Source organism: Canis lupus, chromosome 9, assembly GCF_048164855.1.
Source record: "Canis lupus baileyi chromosome 9, mCanLup2.hap1, whole genome shotgun sequence".
Lineage (NCBI taxonomy): Eukaryota > Metazoa > Chordata > Mammalia > Carnivora > Canidae > Canis > Canis lupus.
In genome coordinates this window covers 48,690,880-48,708,721 of record NC_132846.1, presented here as the reverse complement: position 1 = coordinate 48,708,721, position 17,842 = coordinate 48,690,880, and the positions used below count along the sequence as shown (strand labels likewise).

The 17,842-nt window shown below is 38.9% G+C and overlaps 1 protein-coding gene across 4 annotated transcripts in view; it reads left to right on the top strand.

Moving 5' to 3' along the window:
* The window catches only part of ENTPD5 (ectonucleoside triphosphate diphosphohydrolase 5 (inactive)), a 52,249-nt gene that overhangs the window by 12,666 nt on the left and 21,741 nt on the right, over window positions 1–17,842 (top strand). For 2 of the 4 annotated variants that reach the window (XM_072839306.1, XM_072839302.1), the window contains exons 3-6: window positions 3,307–3,372; window positions 13,022–13,094; window positions 15,170–15,454; window positions 16,303–16,382. In XM_072839306.1, coding sequence (XP_072695407.1) covers window positions 15,238–15,454; window positions 16,303–16,382 — 297 coding nt within the window. In that variant the 5' untranslated portion in view covers window positions 3,307–3,372; window positions 13,022–13,094; window positions 15,170–15,237. Of the gene's footprint in view, window positions 1–3,306; window positions 3,373–6,182; window positions 6,424–13,021; window positions 13,095–15,169; window positions 15,455–16,302; window positions 16,383–17,842 lie in introns of all 4 variants that reach the window. The other 2 variants (XM_072839303.1, XM_072839305.1) reach the window with 2 other exon arrangements.

Below are 17,842 nucleotides of genomic sequence, written 5' to 3'. Positions count from 1 at the left end.
GGGCATAAGGAGAGGGAGAGGATCTCAAGCAGACTCCCCTCTGTGTGCAGCTGGACATGGGGTTCAATCTTACAACCCTGAGATCATGACCTGAACTGAAATCAAGAGTCAGATGCTTAACCAAATGAGGCACCTAGGCACCCAAAATTGTGAAAGTTTTAGAGAGTGAATTGATTTATGTATTCATTAATTCATTCAACAAACATTGGTTAATTAAACATATATGCCAGTTGTACAGTGTTCAAAGATAAGTGAATTCCTAATATGCTCTGGATTAAAATGTAGTGGGAGGGGGATCCCTGGGTGGCTCAGCGTTTTAGCGCCACCTTTGGCCCAGGGTGTGATCCTGGAGACCCAGGATCGAGTCCCATATCAGGCTCCCTGCATGGACCTGCTTCTTCCTTTGCCTGTGTCTCTGCGTCTCTGTGTGTGTGTGTGTCTCTCATGAATAAATAAATAAAATCTTTTAAAAAATAAAATAAAATAAAATAAAATCTAGTGGGAAAATGATGAAGACAGTAGTGTATGGATTTGAGAATAGAAATGTTGGTAATTTGCTGGGTGGCTCAGTGGTTCAGCGCCTGCCTTTGGCCCAGGGCATGATCCTGGAGTCCTGGGATCGAGTCCCACGTCAGGCTCCCGACATGGAGCCTGCTTCTCCCTCTGCCTGTGTCTCTGCCTCTCTCTTTCTCTCTCTCTCTCTCTCTCTCTCTCTTTCTCTATCATGAATAAATTAATAAAATCTTTTAAAAAAAAAGAAATGTTGGTAATTTGAAGACCAATTAAGCTGTAACAATCTAAGTCTGAAATAATAAAGGCCAGAATTTAGTTATTACTAGGGATACTAGGAGGAAAAAAAGGAGAAAGAGATGAGAGAGATATTGCAAAGGAAAAATAATCAGTTCTTGATAACAGATTGGAATATAGAAGGTATGAGAGTAGAGAATTCAAAGATGATGAGGATTTTGGGTTGTGAGTTAGGAAATCTAATAGATGCCACTAATAGAAACAGGAAATAAGCAAAATCCATTTAGCCCTCTCTGCAGGGTGGGGGGCAAGGGTGCCAAGGAGATGGAGCATTTGGAGATGTCAGCTTGAAGTGTCTCTTGTTTTGAGTTCAGTGTATTGACATGCATACAACATTAAGTGTTTTTAAAAGGAAAACTTAATAGAAATGTCAAGATTGCAGGCTTAGAGGTAGATATCACTCATTCCATCCTTGGATTCCAAGGGCATACTAGGAGAAGTATTTAAGTTGTCAACAAAATGTATGAAGACCTTTCTTGAAAACATTTGCTTTGGGGCCCATATAGTTAGAATTTATAATCTTGTTTGAATCCTCTCTTGGTTGTATTATTTTCATATTTATGCTGCATAGGTTAAGTTAAACTTTATGGGAGAATAGAAGGTACTGTATAAATTCAAATGCTTAAAGACATTTTCTAAGTATCAGTACTACCCTTCAAAATTTAAATCATAATTGGCTGTGTACCTATGAGATATCCAAAGGAAGAAGTGTTGTCATAGCTGTTGTTTCATTGAAATAGTAGCCAAAGTTTTTCCTCATTTGATCTTATGTTTAGTTCCATCTGCACTTTCCTCTTTTTTCTTTTTGAAGTAAACTCTGTCTAGTGTGGTGTTTGAACTCACAACCATGAAATCAAGAGGCACATGCCCTATGGTCTAAGCCAGCCAGGCGCCCCCATCTGCTTTTTATTTTTTTTTAAGATTCATTTATTTGAAAGAGCGAGCATGAACAGGGGAAAGGGTAGAGAGAGAGAGAATGTCAAGCAGACTCCACCCTGAGCTCAGAGCCTGATGCAGGCTCCACTCACAACCCTGAGATCATAATCTGAGCTGAAATCATGAGTCTGACACTCAACCAACTGAGCCACTCAGGCTCCTCACCACATAATGTTTTTGAAAATTTTTTTTTACTGTGATGGTAAAATATAGAACACAAAAATTGCCATCTTAACCATTCTAAGTGTACAGTTCAGTAGTATTAATTATATTCACAGTCTTTTTTTTAAAAATGTTTTAAAATTTATTTATGATAGTCACTCACACACACACACAGAGAGTCAGAGACACAGGCAGAGGGAGAAGCAGGCTCCATGCACTGGGAGCCCGACGTGGGATTCAATCCCGGGTCTCCAGGATCGCGCCCTGGGTCAAAGGCAGGCGCTAAACCACTGCACCACCCAGGGATCCCTATTCACAGTCTTTTATAACCATTACTACTGTTTCCAAAACTCTGTCATCACCCCAAACAAACTCTAAGCCTATTAAGCAGTAACCTCCATTGTACCCTCCGCTCAACTCCTGGTAACCTCTGATCTACTTTCTGTCTCTGTGAATTTACTTATTCTAGACATTTCATATAAGTGGAGTCATATATATCTTTTTGTATCTGGCTTCTTTCATTTAGCATAATGTTTTCAAGGTTCATCCATATTGTAGCATGTGTTAGAACTTCATCCCTTTTTTTTTTTCAAGTTTTATTTATTTAAGTAACCTCCACACACCCTATGTGGGGCTCAAACTCACAACCTTGAGATCAAGAGTGACATGCCCTTCCAACTGAGCCAGCCGGGTGCCCCAGAACATCATTCCTTTTTATAGCTAAATAATATTTTACTAAATATATGTATCATATTTTTGTTTACATATTTATTAATGGACACTTTGGTTGTTTCCACCTCTGGTTGAACAGTGCTATAATGAACATCAGTGTAGAAATACATTTGTTTGAGTCCCTGTCTTCAAATTGTGAATGTATACTTAGGACTAGAATTGGCTTGGTGCCTTTTAACCATGTACTCATACGTGTAATACTAAATGGCCACTCTTGATCACACTGTGGAACACACAACTCATTATTTGACTTCTTTATGGAGAAAAAAAAACCCACTAAGTGCATAAACTAGATTTTATCCACTTTGTGGATTAGCTCCTTAGTCACTGACCCCTATACATTTACACACATACATTTATACAGAGATATATACTAGCTTTTAGAGGGAGTGTGATTTGCCTCCCTTTGTTGTTGCTGATTTTATAAACAAGTGATTTTATAAGAGTGGCTGTGGTTGTAGTTTAAATGAGAAGAAAGTATGGAAGAAGACAAAGAGCTTAAGAGTACTAGACTGCAAGTCAGGGGATGAATGTGGTGATCTGGTTTCCAAAGACTGAACAGATTAGAAATAAATGTGAAAAGAGATTACTACCTCAAAAATAAGCATCCTGACAAGAGGGAAAAGAGAGAACTTTGCTCTTATGATTATCCATGTCTATCTTCTACAGGTTGAAAAAATGTCACATTAGTTGAAAGAAACAAAGGGGAATGCCCAGAAGAAAAAGAAAATATTGGTAAGTAGCCAATATAAAGTAGTACTCTACTTTTCCATAGGTAGATTTCTCCACATTCTGCTTTCTTATTCCTGAAAGCTCATGATAAATGGAAAGGGATCTTTGAGCCACTAAAAAAGCTGTCACAAAATCTGCAACCCTTATTCTTTTAGAGAGACTCTAATTTGCATAAGTTTACATAAAAGTCTAATAATTATGTCTTTCTGATCTGCATCCCATTGATTTTAAAGATTTTTAAAAATTACATGATGGCAGCTTATTGAAGGAATCACACCCATGGCACACTAATCAGTGATAACATAATATGTCAGGGAAAACAAGCTCAAAAAAGTAAATCAATCTGGGACCGTTTAGTGGCAGGCAAACAGTTCTATAGAACTGTAGCCCCAGAGGCATTCCAGTTTTGCAGAAAAACATAACTAATGATCATAATCATCACCCTGAATCATAAGTCACCTTAGAAATATTTGTAGCTAGCATTGTTAAAATAAAGATGTTATGTTATTTAAAGGGGAAGCATCTTAGACACATTTGCAGAAATGTACTTATATGGTAGCCCTATTCCTTGCTTTATATATCAGATATCACATAATATTTCAGTCTTTCTCGTTTTTTTATTTTGATGTAACATATTTGAAGCAGAAGATACTTTTCATTTGATAACAAGAAAGGGAAAATGGGTTTTCATTTCTCTTCCCACAAATTCCAGTGTAAACAGTGACAGAGCACACTGATCCTTGTAATTACTCTTCTGCACATAAATACCTCCTACAATGGATATGAGTTTGAAGGCAGAAATGGTTGATCACCTTATATTTTTATTATATTTGCTCATTGGGGGAATATGAACCCTCTCCTGACTGGTAGTATCTTCCTGTATAAAGGTTTCTCACTCTTCATGAATGGGTAAGAAAAGACCTTATGACTTGTGAAGAGAGAGAGAAGCAGCAAGAGCAGCTGCTTTCCCTATGCAGTGACGATTGTAACCAAGTCAAGCCCAAAACCATGAAGAATGAAGTCAGGCACTGTCTGATCTCATTTTGGTATAATACCCAAATGGTTTCATTGTATAGAATTGGCCTTTTTGACACTTATCTAATGATGTTTTGATTAAAATGGAATAAAGTACAGAAAGAAGTGATCTATTAATAGGAAAGAATTTTATATTTGTTGGTTAACTACCAGTGTATCAATTCTAATTCCTTTATAGGGAGGGTTTGATCTTATGGTTGGAAAGACCTTAAAAGAAATCTCATTCAATCAGCCTTCTGGTCTGTGAATCCACCTGGGACAATGTGGTCAGATTTGAGCTGAGCCCTTGGGGCAAGAATCCTCTCCTCCCTGCCAGCACAGCAAATCCTACTGCTGGAAGGTTCTTCCTGTTTAATCTCTCCCCTTGTGGTTTCCATGCTTACAGATCTTATTACAGTTCTTTGGCAGATATCTAAAGCAAGTTATTTAATAACCCTTTTTTATTTTGTTGATACTTGAAAAATGCTGGGTATAAAGTTATTGAGTGGTTTTCATGTCTGTACCAGTTATCAGTTTTACCCTTCTACCAAATATCTCTTTATTACCTAAGTATAAATGCTACTATTGTCTGATTAGAAATTTTCTTTCTATATATAGCATGAAAAAAGTTGCTGTTCTGTTTAAAATAAATATTTTCACTCTATGCCTTCCTTGATTAAGCATTTTATTTCACTGTTAGGTTTATTATTCAGTTATTAATAGATGCTTATAATCTTAACGAATATAAGGACTCATTTGTTTTCTCCCTACTCTTTTTTAAATATGTCTGACTTTTTCGAAGTATTTAAATTCCTGCCGCCCTTAGGAACAAGCAGAAAGTTGTATGAGTTATAGTTTTTATGACTTTAATGCTTTTCCTTAAGGAAAATATTGGGACTAGGGTCACCTGGGTGGCTCAGTTGGTTAAAGCATCTGACTCTTGGTTTTGGCTCAGGTCATGATCTCAGGGTGGTGAGATCAAGCCCTGTGCCAGGCTTCACACTCAGAGCAGAGTCTGCTTGAGATTCTTTCCCTCTCCCTCTCCCCTAGCTTGTGCTCACTTTATTTCTCTCTCTCAAATAAATAAAACCTTTTTAAAAGATATCAGAACTATAGCAAAAAATGGAAAGCATCAAGTAGTAGAATATGACATTTTCAGAAAATTTTTTTAAGATATTATTTATTCATTCATGAGAGACACAGAGAGAGAGAGAGAGCCAGAGACACAGGCAGAGGGAGAAGCAGGTTCCATGCAGGGAGCCTGATGTGGGACTTGATCCCAGGACTCTAGGGTCACACCCTGAGCCAAAGGCAGATGCTCAACTGGTAAGCCACCCAGGCATCCCGATTTTCTTTTTTTTTTTTTTAATTTTTTTATTTATTTATGATAGTCACACACAGAGAGAGAGAGAGTGAGAGAGGGAGGCAGAGACACAGGCAGAGGGAGAAGCAGGCTCCATGCACCGGGAGCCTGATGTGGGATTCGATCCCGGGCCTCCAGGATTGCGCCCTGGGCCAAAGGCAGGCGCCAAACCGCTGCGCCACCCAGGGATCCCGCATCCTGATTTTCAGAAAAATAAAAGTCCATACTGTTTTTAATTTTTAAGAGTTAGTATCAGTGGAATAACATGTAGTTCCTAAAACAAGAAGTGTGTAAGCTCTGTTAATAGAAACATATATAAATTGAAAAAAACCCAAAGACAAAATATTATGTAAATACTGGTTATAACTTGCAGTAGCCTGTAAGATGGCCTCCAGTGATTCTCACCTCCTGGTATTCATGCCCATCCTCTCATCAGGATTGGTCTGTATGGCCAATGAAATATGGGGGAAATAATAGTATATGACTTACAGGAATAAGTCATAAAAAAACATCACTGCTTCTACCTTGCTGTCTCTTGGATTTCCCACTCTGGATGAGACATCCACCATGTTCTAAGATATTCAAGGCTCTTTGGAGAGTCAACGTGGGAAGCAGCTGCGGCTTCCTTCCAACAGCCAGCATCAGCTCGCCAGCCATTGAGTGATCCATTCTAGGAGGTGGGTTTTCACCTTCAGTCAAGCCTTCAGTTGACTGTAGCCCCAGCCTGCATCTTGACTCCAGTATCATGAGAGACCCTGAGCCAGAACTATCCAGTGAAGCCATTCTCAAATTCCTGAACTACAGAAACTGTGAGATAATAAATGTATATTATTGTTTTAAGCAACTAAGTTTTGAGATTATTTGTTTGCAGCGATAGGTAACTACTGTATAGCATTGCAAGTATTTATTGGTTTGACTAATAGAAGAGAACTTGGACAATGTAAATAATGTTTAGTATCCTTTATTTAGCTTTGAGGGGAGGAGTTACTTCAGTTTATCACAATTTTAACAGTGTGTTTGATTAAAGAAATTCAATATAGCTATAGAACTAGTAGATTCAGAAAAATAAAATTATAGTTTCTCCTAAATATGTTTAGATTAGGTATTCATTAATCAATTACATTCTCTTAAAATCTATTTATAAAAGTATATATTATTTTTCCTTTTTTATAAAAAAAGATTTATCTACTCATTCTAGAGAGGGGAAGAGGGGCAGAGGGAGAGGAGAATCTCAAGCAGACTTCCCAGTGAGCACAGAGCTTGACATGGGGCTCGATCTCAGGACCCTGAGATCAGACCTGGGCTGAAATCAAGAGTCATATGCTTAACTGACTGAGCCACCCAGGTGCCCCTAAAGATTTTAATTTATTTGAGAGAGTGCGCGAGAGAGTATGAGTTGGGGAGAGGGAGCAGAGGGAAAGAAGCAGACTCCCCTCTGAGCGGGGAGCCCAATTTGGGGCTTGATTCCAGGATCCTGGGATCATGACCTGAGCTGAAGGCAGAGGCTTAACTGACTGAGGTACCCAGGCACCCCTATTTTTCCCTTCTTATGTCACTTTGTAATTTATTCTTATCATCAGTTTCCATTGAGAACTTTCTTGGACACTCCTGTAGGTACTTGGGCTACGTCAGTAAACAATTCCTGATCCCTGCTCTCTAGGAGCTTATATTCTATCAGAAGAACATAGATAATAAGCATAATACATAAACTATCTCATATGTTAGAATGTGATAAGGTGCTATAAAAAATGAAAAAGATTGTTAGGGGGATTGACAGAGCAGGCAGCAGTAAGGGCACATGAGGGAGGGAGTTTAGTATTAAAGATAGGTCTCAATAAGAAAGTGGCATTTGAACAATGATTTGAAGAAGTTGCAGGAATTTATCAAGTAGAGGTATATTTCTGACAGTGGGGACAGCTATAGCAAGGCCCTACATCAGGAGCATGTTTGATACACACACAGATGTCAGTGTTGGGGGAGTGAGTAAGATGAAAGCTTAGATAAGGTCAGAGAGGTAATGGGGAGAGAGGCAGAGGAAATGGATCCGTGAAGACTGTATTGGAATCTTGCTACTCTGGGGGAAATGGGAAGCCATTGCTGGATTTTGCAGAGGAGAGACATGCTGTAACATATTTTAAAAGGATGACCTTGGTTGCTTGTTAAAAAGACTCTAGGGGAGTGAGAATAAAAGCAGAGGAAAAAAAAGAATAAAAGCAGAGATGTGTTAAGACATTATTAGAGTAAATCACATGAGAGATGATGGTGACTCAGGCCAGGGTGGTAGCAATGAGTAAACAGAAATGGTCAGATTCTGGAAATGTAATGAAAGTAGAACCAGCAGAAAACAGATTAAAGCTCTTGGTTGTGTATAGGAAAGAGATGAAACTGCTGTAAGACTTTTGTATGTCAACGCCAATCTAACTTTCCAGCTTCATCTCTGATCATTCTCCTCTGCGGTCTACTTCTCCTCCCACCCCCATATCCATTTTTCCCTAGAGTCATTCTAGATGACCCTCCCTGAGTGATCTAGTGGTTAAAATTGTGGACTCTGACATTAAACCATCTGGGTGTGATTTCTGGCTCTTTCTCCTTACAACTATGTGGTCTTACCTAGCTGCTTATGCTTCAGCTTTCTCATTTCTAGAATTGGGATGTTAATAATGGAGCCCAACTCACAGAGTGGTATGGTAAGATTAAATGAGATAATGCATATAAACTATTTAACGTAGTGCTTGGCAAGTCTTAGCTGTTATCATTATTAACTCAGATTATGTTCCTTTGGCCACAGTCTTTCCTCTGCATTAAGTACTAACCCTCTCTTCTATACCCTCTTCCACTATAGTCTACTTTTTGTTTTGTTTCTGTAATCCATATTACAAAAATATTTGAGGAAATAAAAAAATAAGATCAAATCATCCATAATTTACCTATCTCTTTTCATCATTTTATAGTCCCTCTGGTCTTGATCCACATATCTATATTATTTGTGTAATTCTGTTCAGATGTCATCTCATGATGCATTTCCCAATCCTGTAGGTAGAGTTAGTCCTTTAAGGCTTTGGGATCCTTTAGTGTTTTATGATTAACTTAAGAAGGTGTGGTTCTTTGTGTCTATGTCTGTCACCTCTACCAGACTCTGAGCTTCTTGAATAAAAACATCTGTTTATTCAGGTTTAATTCTTGATCACCTAGCACTTAATGGGCATCAGTGAACATTTATAGAATTAGATGCTGAAACAGAGCCTACAAAGGCTCCACTTCAGTCTTTATTACATGTAACAGCCAGATTCATATTTATGACACTCTCTTCCTCAAAATCTTCAGTGGCTTCCCATTCCCTGCAGAGTTTAGTCTAAACTCAGCTGAGGGGATCCCTGGGTGGCTCAGTGGTTTAGTGCCTGCCTTCGACCCAGGGCCTGATCCTGAAAACATGGGATCAAGTCCCACGTCAGGCTCCCTGCATGGGGCCTGCTTCTCCCTCTGCCTGGGTCTCTCATGAATAAATAAAATCTTTTTTAAAAAACTAAAATAATAATAATAATAATAATAATAATAATAATAAACTCAGCTATTTGGTATGCTGTACTGTCTGACCTGAATTTGCCTTTCCAACTGTATTTCCTCTCACAGTCAAACTGATGTGTTCACTGTTCCCCAGGGGCCTCCATCCCTTTTCTATATCCATGTCTTGAATCAATGTTTCCTGAAAGCACTCCTTTCCTGTCTTAATGCCCTTTCTCAGGACCCTCCTTAAATGCCACTTCTTTCACAAAGCCTTCTCAGTTATTCCAGCTGGGAATAATGTCTCCATGCTTTGAAGTCTCAGAGCACACTAACTGAGAGCTACTTGTCACATTTTAACTTTACAGAGGTAGTTAATGAACATGCATTTTCTTTCCTGTTTCCTGTAATTTCTTAAAGGGTAAGTCTAAAATGATTCATCTTTGCATGCCGTACTTGTAAGTAGCACTGGGCAACTGATAATTTCTGGAATGGCTAAATGAATGACTATATGAATAAATAGGATTCCTAGAGTAGCACTCCTATCTATGAGCTGGTTTGGAGGGGAATGGGGAGTTGGGTATGTGATACATCACCATAGTAAGACACTAGGAAAGGTGGTACTCCCTTCCCTGATGCTTTTGTCTGCAGATAGTATTAGCTCAATTGTACCAAGCCTATTCATGAGAAATTTACTGATGTCTGACATGTTCCAGGCTTAGTACTTGGGTCTGGGAATACGAAAGATATCATGTACCCTGAACCTTCAGATAGCAAAGTGTTCCAGGACTCTGGACCTTGGTTTTGGGTATGTAGGTCCCAACATACATTCCCAAATGAGGTATCGCTCACTCTGAATCTATTTCAGACTTAGCTAATTAGACTAGTTTTGTTTTTGCTTTGCTTGGCTAACTTGTGCTCTGGGTGGTTTAGCTAATCCATTTCAGTAGTTCAGCTTATTTTTTAAAATTTCCATTCTGGTTAAATTTTAAACTTGCATTATGTTTAATTTTTAATTTTATTAGAGCTAGCTTCTCTGTGGAGCTCAGGAGAATTGGCAGTGGGAGCATCACTAAGACTTTGTGGTGGAACTTTCTAGTCACCTGTCCCGTTCCATTATTTTAAACTGTTGAGAAATACTGTGTCATTTTATTCAGTTGAGCCAATATGGATATTTGTTTAGGTAGGGAATAGAAAGATTTAAATAACGGTCAGGTGTCACCATGGAACTGTTTGTTTAAGGAAAACAAATCCACTCCTTTTGGAATCTGATTCAGTGCCTACAGAATCATCCTTCCTCACACCTGTGCTCTATTCTGGTCCTCTATACTCCATCTGTTTAATACTTAAAGTTCTCAGGGTTTTCCTTGTGTCACTTCACCAGTTAATTCCTACCTCTGATTTAGGATCCAGCTTAGGCCTCATCCCTTAAGGACCCTCCCTTACCCTTCCCATCTCCATCCTTCCCCTTCTGAGATGAGTTACTTGCCTCTTAGGTCCATTCCTATAATATACTTTTTTTTTTTTTTTTAAGATTCTGTTTCTTTGAGAGAGAGAACACGAGAGAGACAGCATGAGTAGGGGAGAGGCAGAAGGAGAAGCAGACTCCCCACTGAGCAGGGAGCCCAACTGAGCTCAATCCCAGGACTCAGATCTTGACCTGAGCCGAAGGCAGCTGTTTAACTGACTGAGCCAGGCACCTCCCATTCTTAAAATATTCTGTGCATATTCCCATAAGAGAACTTACTACAATTTGTACATTTTAGCTATTTGTTTACTTGTCTGTGTCTTCTAGTAAGTTGAAGCCCCAAGACCTGGGACTATATTTGATTCCTCTTTTGTGTCTAGAAGCTATCATAGTGTCAGGAATACGTTAGACATTCAGTAAATGCTTGTTAATTAGACAATTCAATACCCAGCTTTCTAAATTCATCACAAGGATAAAAGCTATCAAGAAGTACAATTAACTTTCGCACTCTTGGGCTAAGGTTATAAAAACATCAAGTAGGGAATTATTAACATTATTACATAGTTATGTATTATATAATTATAAATATAACATTTAATAATGTAAAAACATTATTACATGTAGGTAATTAATATCCTGTATACAAACACAGAATTCAGTTCTGAGCAACTTCTGCCCTACAAGTAATAATTCTATTTGGCACTTAACTATCATAAAAGTAGATGAACCAGACAATCATGTGTACCCAGAAAAAAAGTGGATAAGGGAGGAGTGAAGGATCAAGAAGGGAGTGAGCTAACAAAAAGCCACGTAGTTAGTTGCAAACTAACACAAAGGTGAATGTGGTTCATGAAGCTAACTTGCTTCAGAAGGGCTGAACTAGGAGCAAAGAGCAAAAGGCAACCAACAGTGAAAGCAAGGATTCATGGGGAACAGGCAGACATGAGCAGGTGAGCACCCAAATGGGGCCCAGGTTCTATGATATTTTAATCTGTCTCTGGTGACATGGAAGAAGGGAATCTGAAGCATGAAGCTCTAGGGAGGCTGCCTAGGGAGTATTAATGTTTACTATAGAGACAAAGATATATTGAAAAGACCTTTGGAAGGAAATGAGAACAGTGACAAACGCTAGCTGGCACCAAGGTCTCAAAAGAATTGAAGAGGGGGCTTTGTTGGGGTGAATAGGTAAAAAGTGAGCAAGAGATGTTGAGAAGACCAGTTCTGAAGGAGTGAATTTCAATATACTGATGTGTATCCTCCCCAGTGTATAGAAAAGTAAACTTGACCATCTGCATTATTTTGAGTAGCATATAAAACATATAATTGACACATTTGGAGAAACAATCCTGCCTTGGAAGTTTTGAATTGTGATCTTCCACTGGGCAGATAATTAATTTCCTGTTGGAAAGAAGTCAGCTATTATATATTTGTTAAATGGGTAGGATCCAGTTCATCCTTTCATGGTATTTATTCAACACCTGTGTGCTAGCCATGTTCCAGTACCAGGAACATATCATTGTATACAATAGACAAAAATTCCCGCTCATATATAGCTGACATGAGGATAGCAGGGAGCAGGGAATCTGGGAAAAAAAAGAAAAAAAAAACCCGCACACTAAAGTAGTAAATTATACTGAATATGGAAAGTGCTATGGAAAAAAATAGAGAAGGAAGGTAGAAGATACATATGTGGCCAGGTGGGTTGCAATTTTAAATACGGTACACAGGGAAGGTCCCAAGAAGATGACATTTGAGCAAAGACTAACGAATGAGTAAGCTTTGCAGGCTGGGGCCATATGAAAAAGGATGCCATTTTATAAATTATAAGCCTTTATAATACCATTCTTAGCTAATCTTAAAAATGAGATTGGAAATGGTGTTAGAAGGTAGGGATTGAGAGCACAAGGGGTATTTTATGTTTTCATCCTCTGCTTTGTCTAAACTCTATTGTTTAGTTTTATACTGAGCACCTGGTATGACTCTGCACTTTTTCACTCCATGAAAACAGATACCTAGCATGCATTTTTTTCCCCTTGAAATCTCTTGGAAGAAAGACAATGTTTACTTAATAGAAATAGAAGCTGGAGAGGTTTTACAGAAACCACAATAATAGAGAAAACATGAGTGAGCCCTGAGAAGGTGCGTGGGATAAGTTGCAGAGGTTAAGGAAAGCTGGCTACTGGAAAGCTCCTTAATGCTTTTCCTGAGGGAGAAAAGGGACCAAGGACTGGATATGGTTTGAGCTCTGGACAAAGTGAGGATCCATTAATACTCAGAGAATCTGAAAGTGTCGTTTTTGTTTTCAGTTATTTAGATTGATCTATATGACCAGCCTGTTTGTTGTAAAAGACGAATCAGCCAAAAGGAGTGATATAAGATGTGAGTATGAATCTGGCCAAGCAGTTACTCTATTTTGGTGGTGTTTTCCTGGGATAGTTTCCTTTGAAACTCTAAAAGGTTTTTGTTTTTTTCCTAGCCAAACCCTTTATTCTTAATTGTAAAGTAGAAGTCCAGCCTTGAATTGTGTTCAAACTAATAATTCTAACTCTGCTTTTTAGTACCTCACAACTACTGTAGTTATTTTAAAGTTAAAAAATTAAAACTCTAAATGCAATTGACTTCAATTTACATTATTTTGAATATGTCGCCTTTGGGAAGAGAGACATTTTGATAAAATGAACCCTAAGAGGTCAACGTACTTGAGAATGACTGAAAATCCTCAATATATTTTCCAGATTACTCATACTCTGTTAGAGATAAGGGGACTGGACACTGGGAACTTTGGAATTAGATTTTATTTAACCAGCTACTGTGACTTGCATAAGGAAAAGTCCAGAGAAGAAAGCTGGAACAGGACATCAAAACTGTTTTGAACAAAGTACATAAAGGGCAATTAAGGAAGCCTTAAATGTGAGAGGATAGATATGTGGTATTCTTCATGAATATCAGGAGAAAATTAAGCCTAGAACAAAGACAATATAGCTTTTCCAGGAGACATTTTGTCATGTAACCCTACTCTAGGTTTTCAGCAGCATTTGTATCCGACCTACTATAATACACAGAGCTAAAACAAATAAAGCTGAGCACTAATGCTAAGATTTTTGTCTTTGCTAAGAACATATTAAGAAATATAAGCAGTAACTTGCCATAAGGAAGGCTTTTGAAATCAGAAAAAGAAAGGTTGGTAAGAGTGAAGACTGATTTCTGGCCAAGATTTTACCATTGACCTTTATGACTTTCAGCAAGTCATTGAACCTCTCTGGCTTAATTTGCCCATCTGCCTTAAGTGGTTGTTTTCTGTTTGTTTGTTTTTTAGAGGGGGTTTGTGGTGGGAGGGAGAGAGAGAATCCCAAGCAAGCTCCACGCCAGACATGGAGCCTGATGTTGGGCCCAGTCTCACGACCCTGAGATTATAACCTGAGCCAAAATTCAAGAGTCAGATGCTTAACTTATAGAACCAGCCAGGTGCCTGCATCTGCCTTAAGTTCTTACTGGGATAACATGGCCTAAAGCCTGTGAAGGATGTTTTCCAAAACCATGATGTCCAGGTGTCTGGCTGGCTCAGTTAGAGGAACATGCAACTCTTCATCTGTGGGCTGTGAGTTCAGGCTTCAAGTTGGGTGTAGAGATTACTTAAATAAATTTTTAAAACTCTGAAAAACCCACAATGGTCTATTTAAGTGTTTTTAAAATAAGTTGATTTCCCTAAAATGTGATTGTATGTGCAAGCCACTGGCAATATTATTGGTCATGGGTAGCAGTCCAGTAGCCTGATTTTTGAAAGCTGTAGACACCCCAATGCTACTGACTTTATAACTTCTTTGTAACTTTATGGCTTTATTTATTTATTTTTTAATTTTTATTTATTTATGATAGTCACAGAGAGAGAGAGGCAGAGACACAGGCAGAGGGAGAAGCAGGCTCCATGCACCGGGAGCCCGACGTGGGATTCGATCCCGGGTCTCCAGGATCATGCCCTGGGCCAAAGGCAGGCGCCAAACCACTGCGCCACCCAGGGATCCCTGTAACTTTATGGCTTTAATTCAGAAATTAAAACATCTTATATCAATTAAAAAAGACAAAAGAGAGGGAAAGAGAGAGAGAAGGTTAGTGTATGTTCTAAAGACAAAATTGTCAAAATGGAAAGAAGACAGACACAATAAAAAGAGCAGGTATCAGAGAAAGCCTTGAGTATGAGAAATCCACTCTACAATTGAAAGTAGAGAATGAGGAAATATATTTTAAATCCTAATTTCCTTCTGCAGCAAGATACTCTTTAGAAATAGGTGCTAAAAGCCTATGTTACCCTGGTCTAGCTTATTGTGCTGGTTACAAAAAAATAGAGAAGGAGCACCTTGGGGGAAGGGATGGGATTTCTATAATAGGTACTTCTTCCTTTACAGGTATAAACAAAAGACCAGTTGGTCTAACCTTGTGTTTATTTGTCCTGTAAGCCACTGCAGGTGTATGAGCAGCATTACTTCTGCACAAAAGCCTAGACTCACCACATCTTGGGAAGAGAATGGCCACTACCTGGGGGGCAGCCTTTTTCATGCTGGTGGCATCCTGTGTTTGCAGCACTGTCTTCCACAGAGACCAGCAGACTTGGTTTGAGGGTGTCTTCCTGTCTTCCATGTGCCCCATCAATGTCAGTGCCAGCACATTGTATGGAATTATGTTTGACGCAGGGAGCACTGGAACACGAATTCACGTTTACACCTTTGTGCAGAAAATACCAGGTAAGTGTAACTGGTACCCTCACCAGTGCCTACTAATCCATACTTGAGCATCTCCTTCCAGAAACAAATGTGCTATGAGTACGCAATATGAATTACAGAAACTTAGAGCTACTGATTATCTTTCTTCAGAGAAGATTTTGGGCCATAATTAACATATAGTTTAATTCACTGTGAAATTAGATCTGGGTTGCCTGTAATCTGAAACCCATATGTCCAAGAAGTATAGCTATAATTTGTCTCTCCTTTTCTCTAAAGGTGGTTGATACTCCAGGGTCCAGAATATTGAGAATTTGGAAGTGGTCTTGAGAGAGGATCAGTGCCATCCTTGGAGAAGGAGATGAGGGAGACCCTGAAAATTAACTTTTTCTGAATTTCCAGTGCTCTCAGGTTGCACATAGAGCCTAGGGGATGGGCAGCCCAGGTGGCTCAGCGGTTTAGCACCGCTTCGGCCCAGGGTGTGATCCTGGAGACCTGGGGTGGAGTCCCACGTCGGGCTCCCTGCATGGAGCCTGCTTCTCCCCTTGCCTGTGTCTCTGCTTCTCTCTCTCTCTCTGTGTCTCTCATGAATGAAGAAATAAAATCTTAAAAAAAAATAGAGCCTGGGCAGCAGTAGCAGCTAGGTATCCATTCTAAGAAATGCCATAGGGACTCTTAAGAATTGCCTGTCATCTTCTGTCCCCCTACCCAATACTCCTGCAAGCCACTCCTCACAGGTGGGATTACTTGGCATGGCTTGGAGGAATAACCTACTAATCTAGTAGGTCATATGATACAGAGCCCACTATTAAAAGCAGCCTAACTTTTAGTAATCAGCCATCTCTCCTCTGTTTTGTTCATGGACAAAATAGGACAGCTTCCAATTCTGGAAGGGGAAATTTTTGATTCTGTGAAGCCAGGACTTTCTGCTTTTGTAGATCAACCTAAGCAGGTGAGTTTTTGACAATTAGATGTTTAGATTCTTAATGCTTTGATAACTTCACCACACCACTGCTTTAAATATCTCATGCTGTTCACTACTCATACTGAGGCCATGTGCAAGATCAGTTTTCTGTCCTCAGCCATACTGGATAACAGAAATTGTACTCCCCAAGCTCTCTAGGGCTTGGGCAGAAGGGGGCTAGAATAGATGATAGACATGCAGGAATACAACATCTTTTAAGAGATTGTTCCCTTTGTATTTAAGTTGATTTTGAGTTGAGGCTGTCAACTGCATTGATTAATATAAATACAGAAGTTAGACATGGAGTTCTATATAGAGTGTGAGGTATAAACATGGCAGCTGAGACAATGTAGACCCAATGAACTTCATTTCAAAGTACCCTGATATAGGACAGACCATGCATGCCTATACTCTAGAATTTGGGCAAGAACTCATGAAAACAAAAATCTTTGGTATTAGAGGATGAATGGAGAGTTTGGCATGACCGTATTTCACATTTGAGCAGCCATATGTACTATACCCAGTTGTTAGAGGCCACACTGCAGTAGAATAAGACAGGATATTGAACTTTGGTAGCAAATACGAAGGTATTATTCCATGTTACAAGCATAATCATTAACCAAAGGAAAACCTTATAATAAAAATGGCCTGGGGAATAAAATGTCATGGGGCACTTGGCTGGCTCAGTCAGTAGAACGTGCAACTCTTGATTTCAGGGTTATAGGTTTGAGCCTCATGTTGAGTGTAAAGATTACTTAAAAATATAATCTAAGAAAAAAGCGGCTTGAACTTGAACTGAGAAGATGTTTATTTTCTCAGCTCATGGTTATGAAATGATAAATGCTTCAGAAATTTAGGAGCTGTTGAAAGCAACTACATTATCAGAAACTGATTTGACATTTAGAGAAGATTGTGTTGTGGTTGCCAATTATAATGATTTAGAGGCAGCGTGTTGTCAGATGTTCGTTCATGGAAACAGTGGACTTAAAATAATGATTTTTAAATTTCATAAGTTGAGTATCTCATGTGTACTGTGCATGTAGGTGCTGGTGATGTAAATATAAACCTAACATGTTCTGTCCTTACAGAGATCATAAAAACTGTAGCATAATAGCTACACCAACAGTTGTGTGGCATGTACACACAGTCTGCCTCATCTAATGCACTCAGCAGTTTTGTAGTGGTATGAGGCCTATCTCCTTCGTATATATGAGAAGGAAACCAAACCCCTATATTAAGCCATGGGGCTAGCAAGCAAGTGTTCTAACTCCAAATCCGCAGTTTTTTTCACTAGACTCAACTTCCTGGCCTAAAGCTAATGTATGGAACACAAAATAACAATCGAATAAAATGACCATGGTATAACAAAATCATTTTTGTTATTACCCAACTATAATTAAATGGATTCTCCTTCAAAGAAGCCTACTTCTCTAGGTTTCTCCTACAGA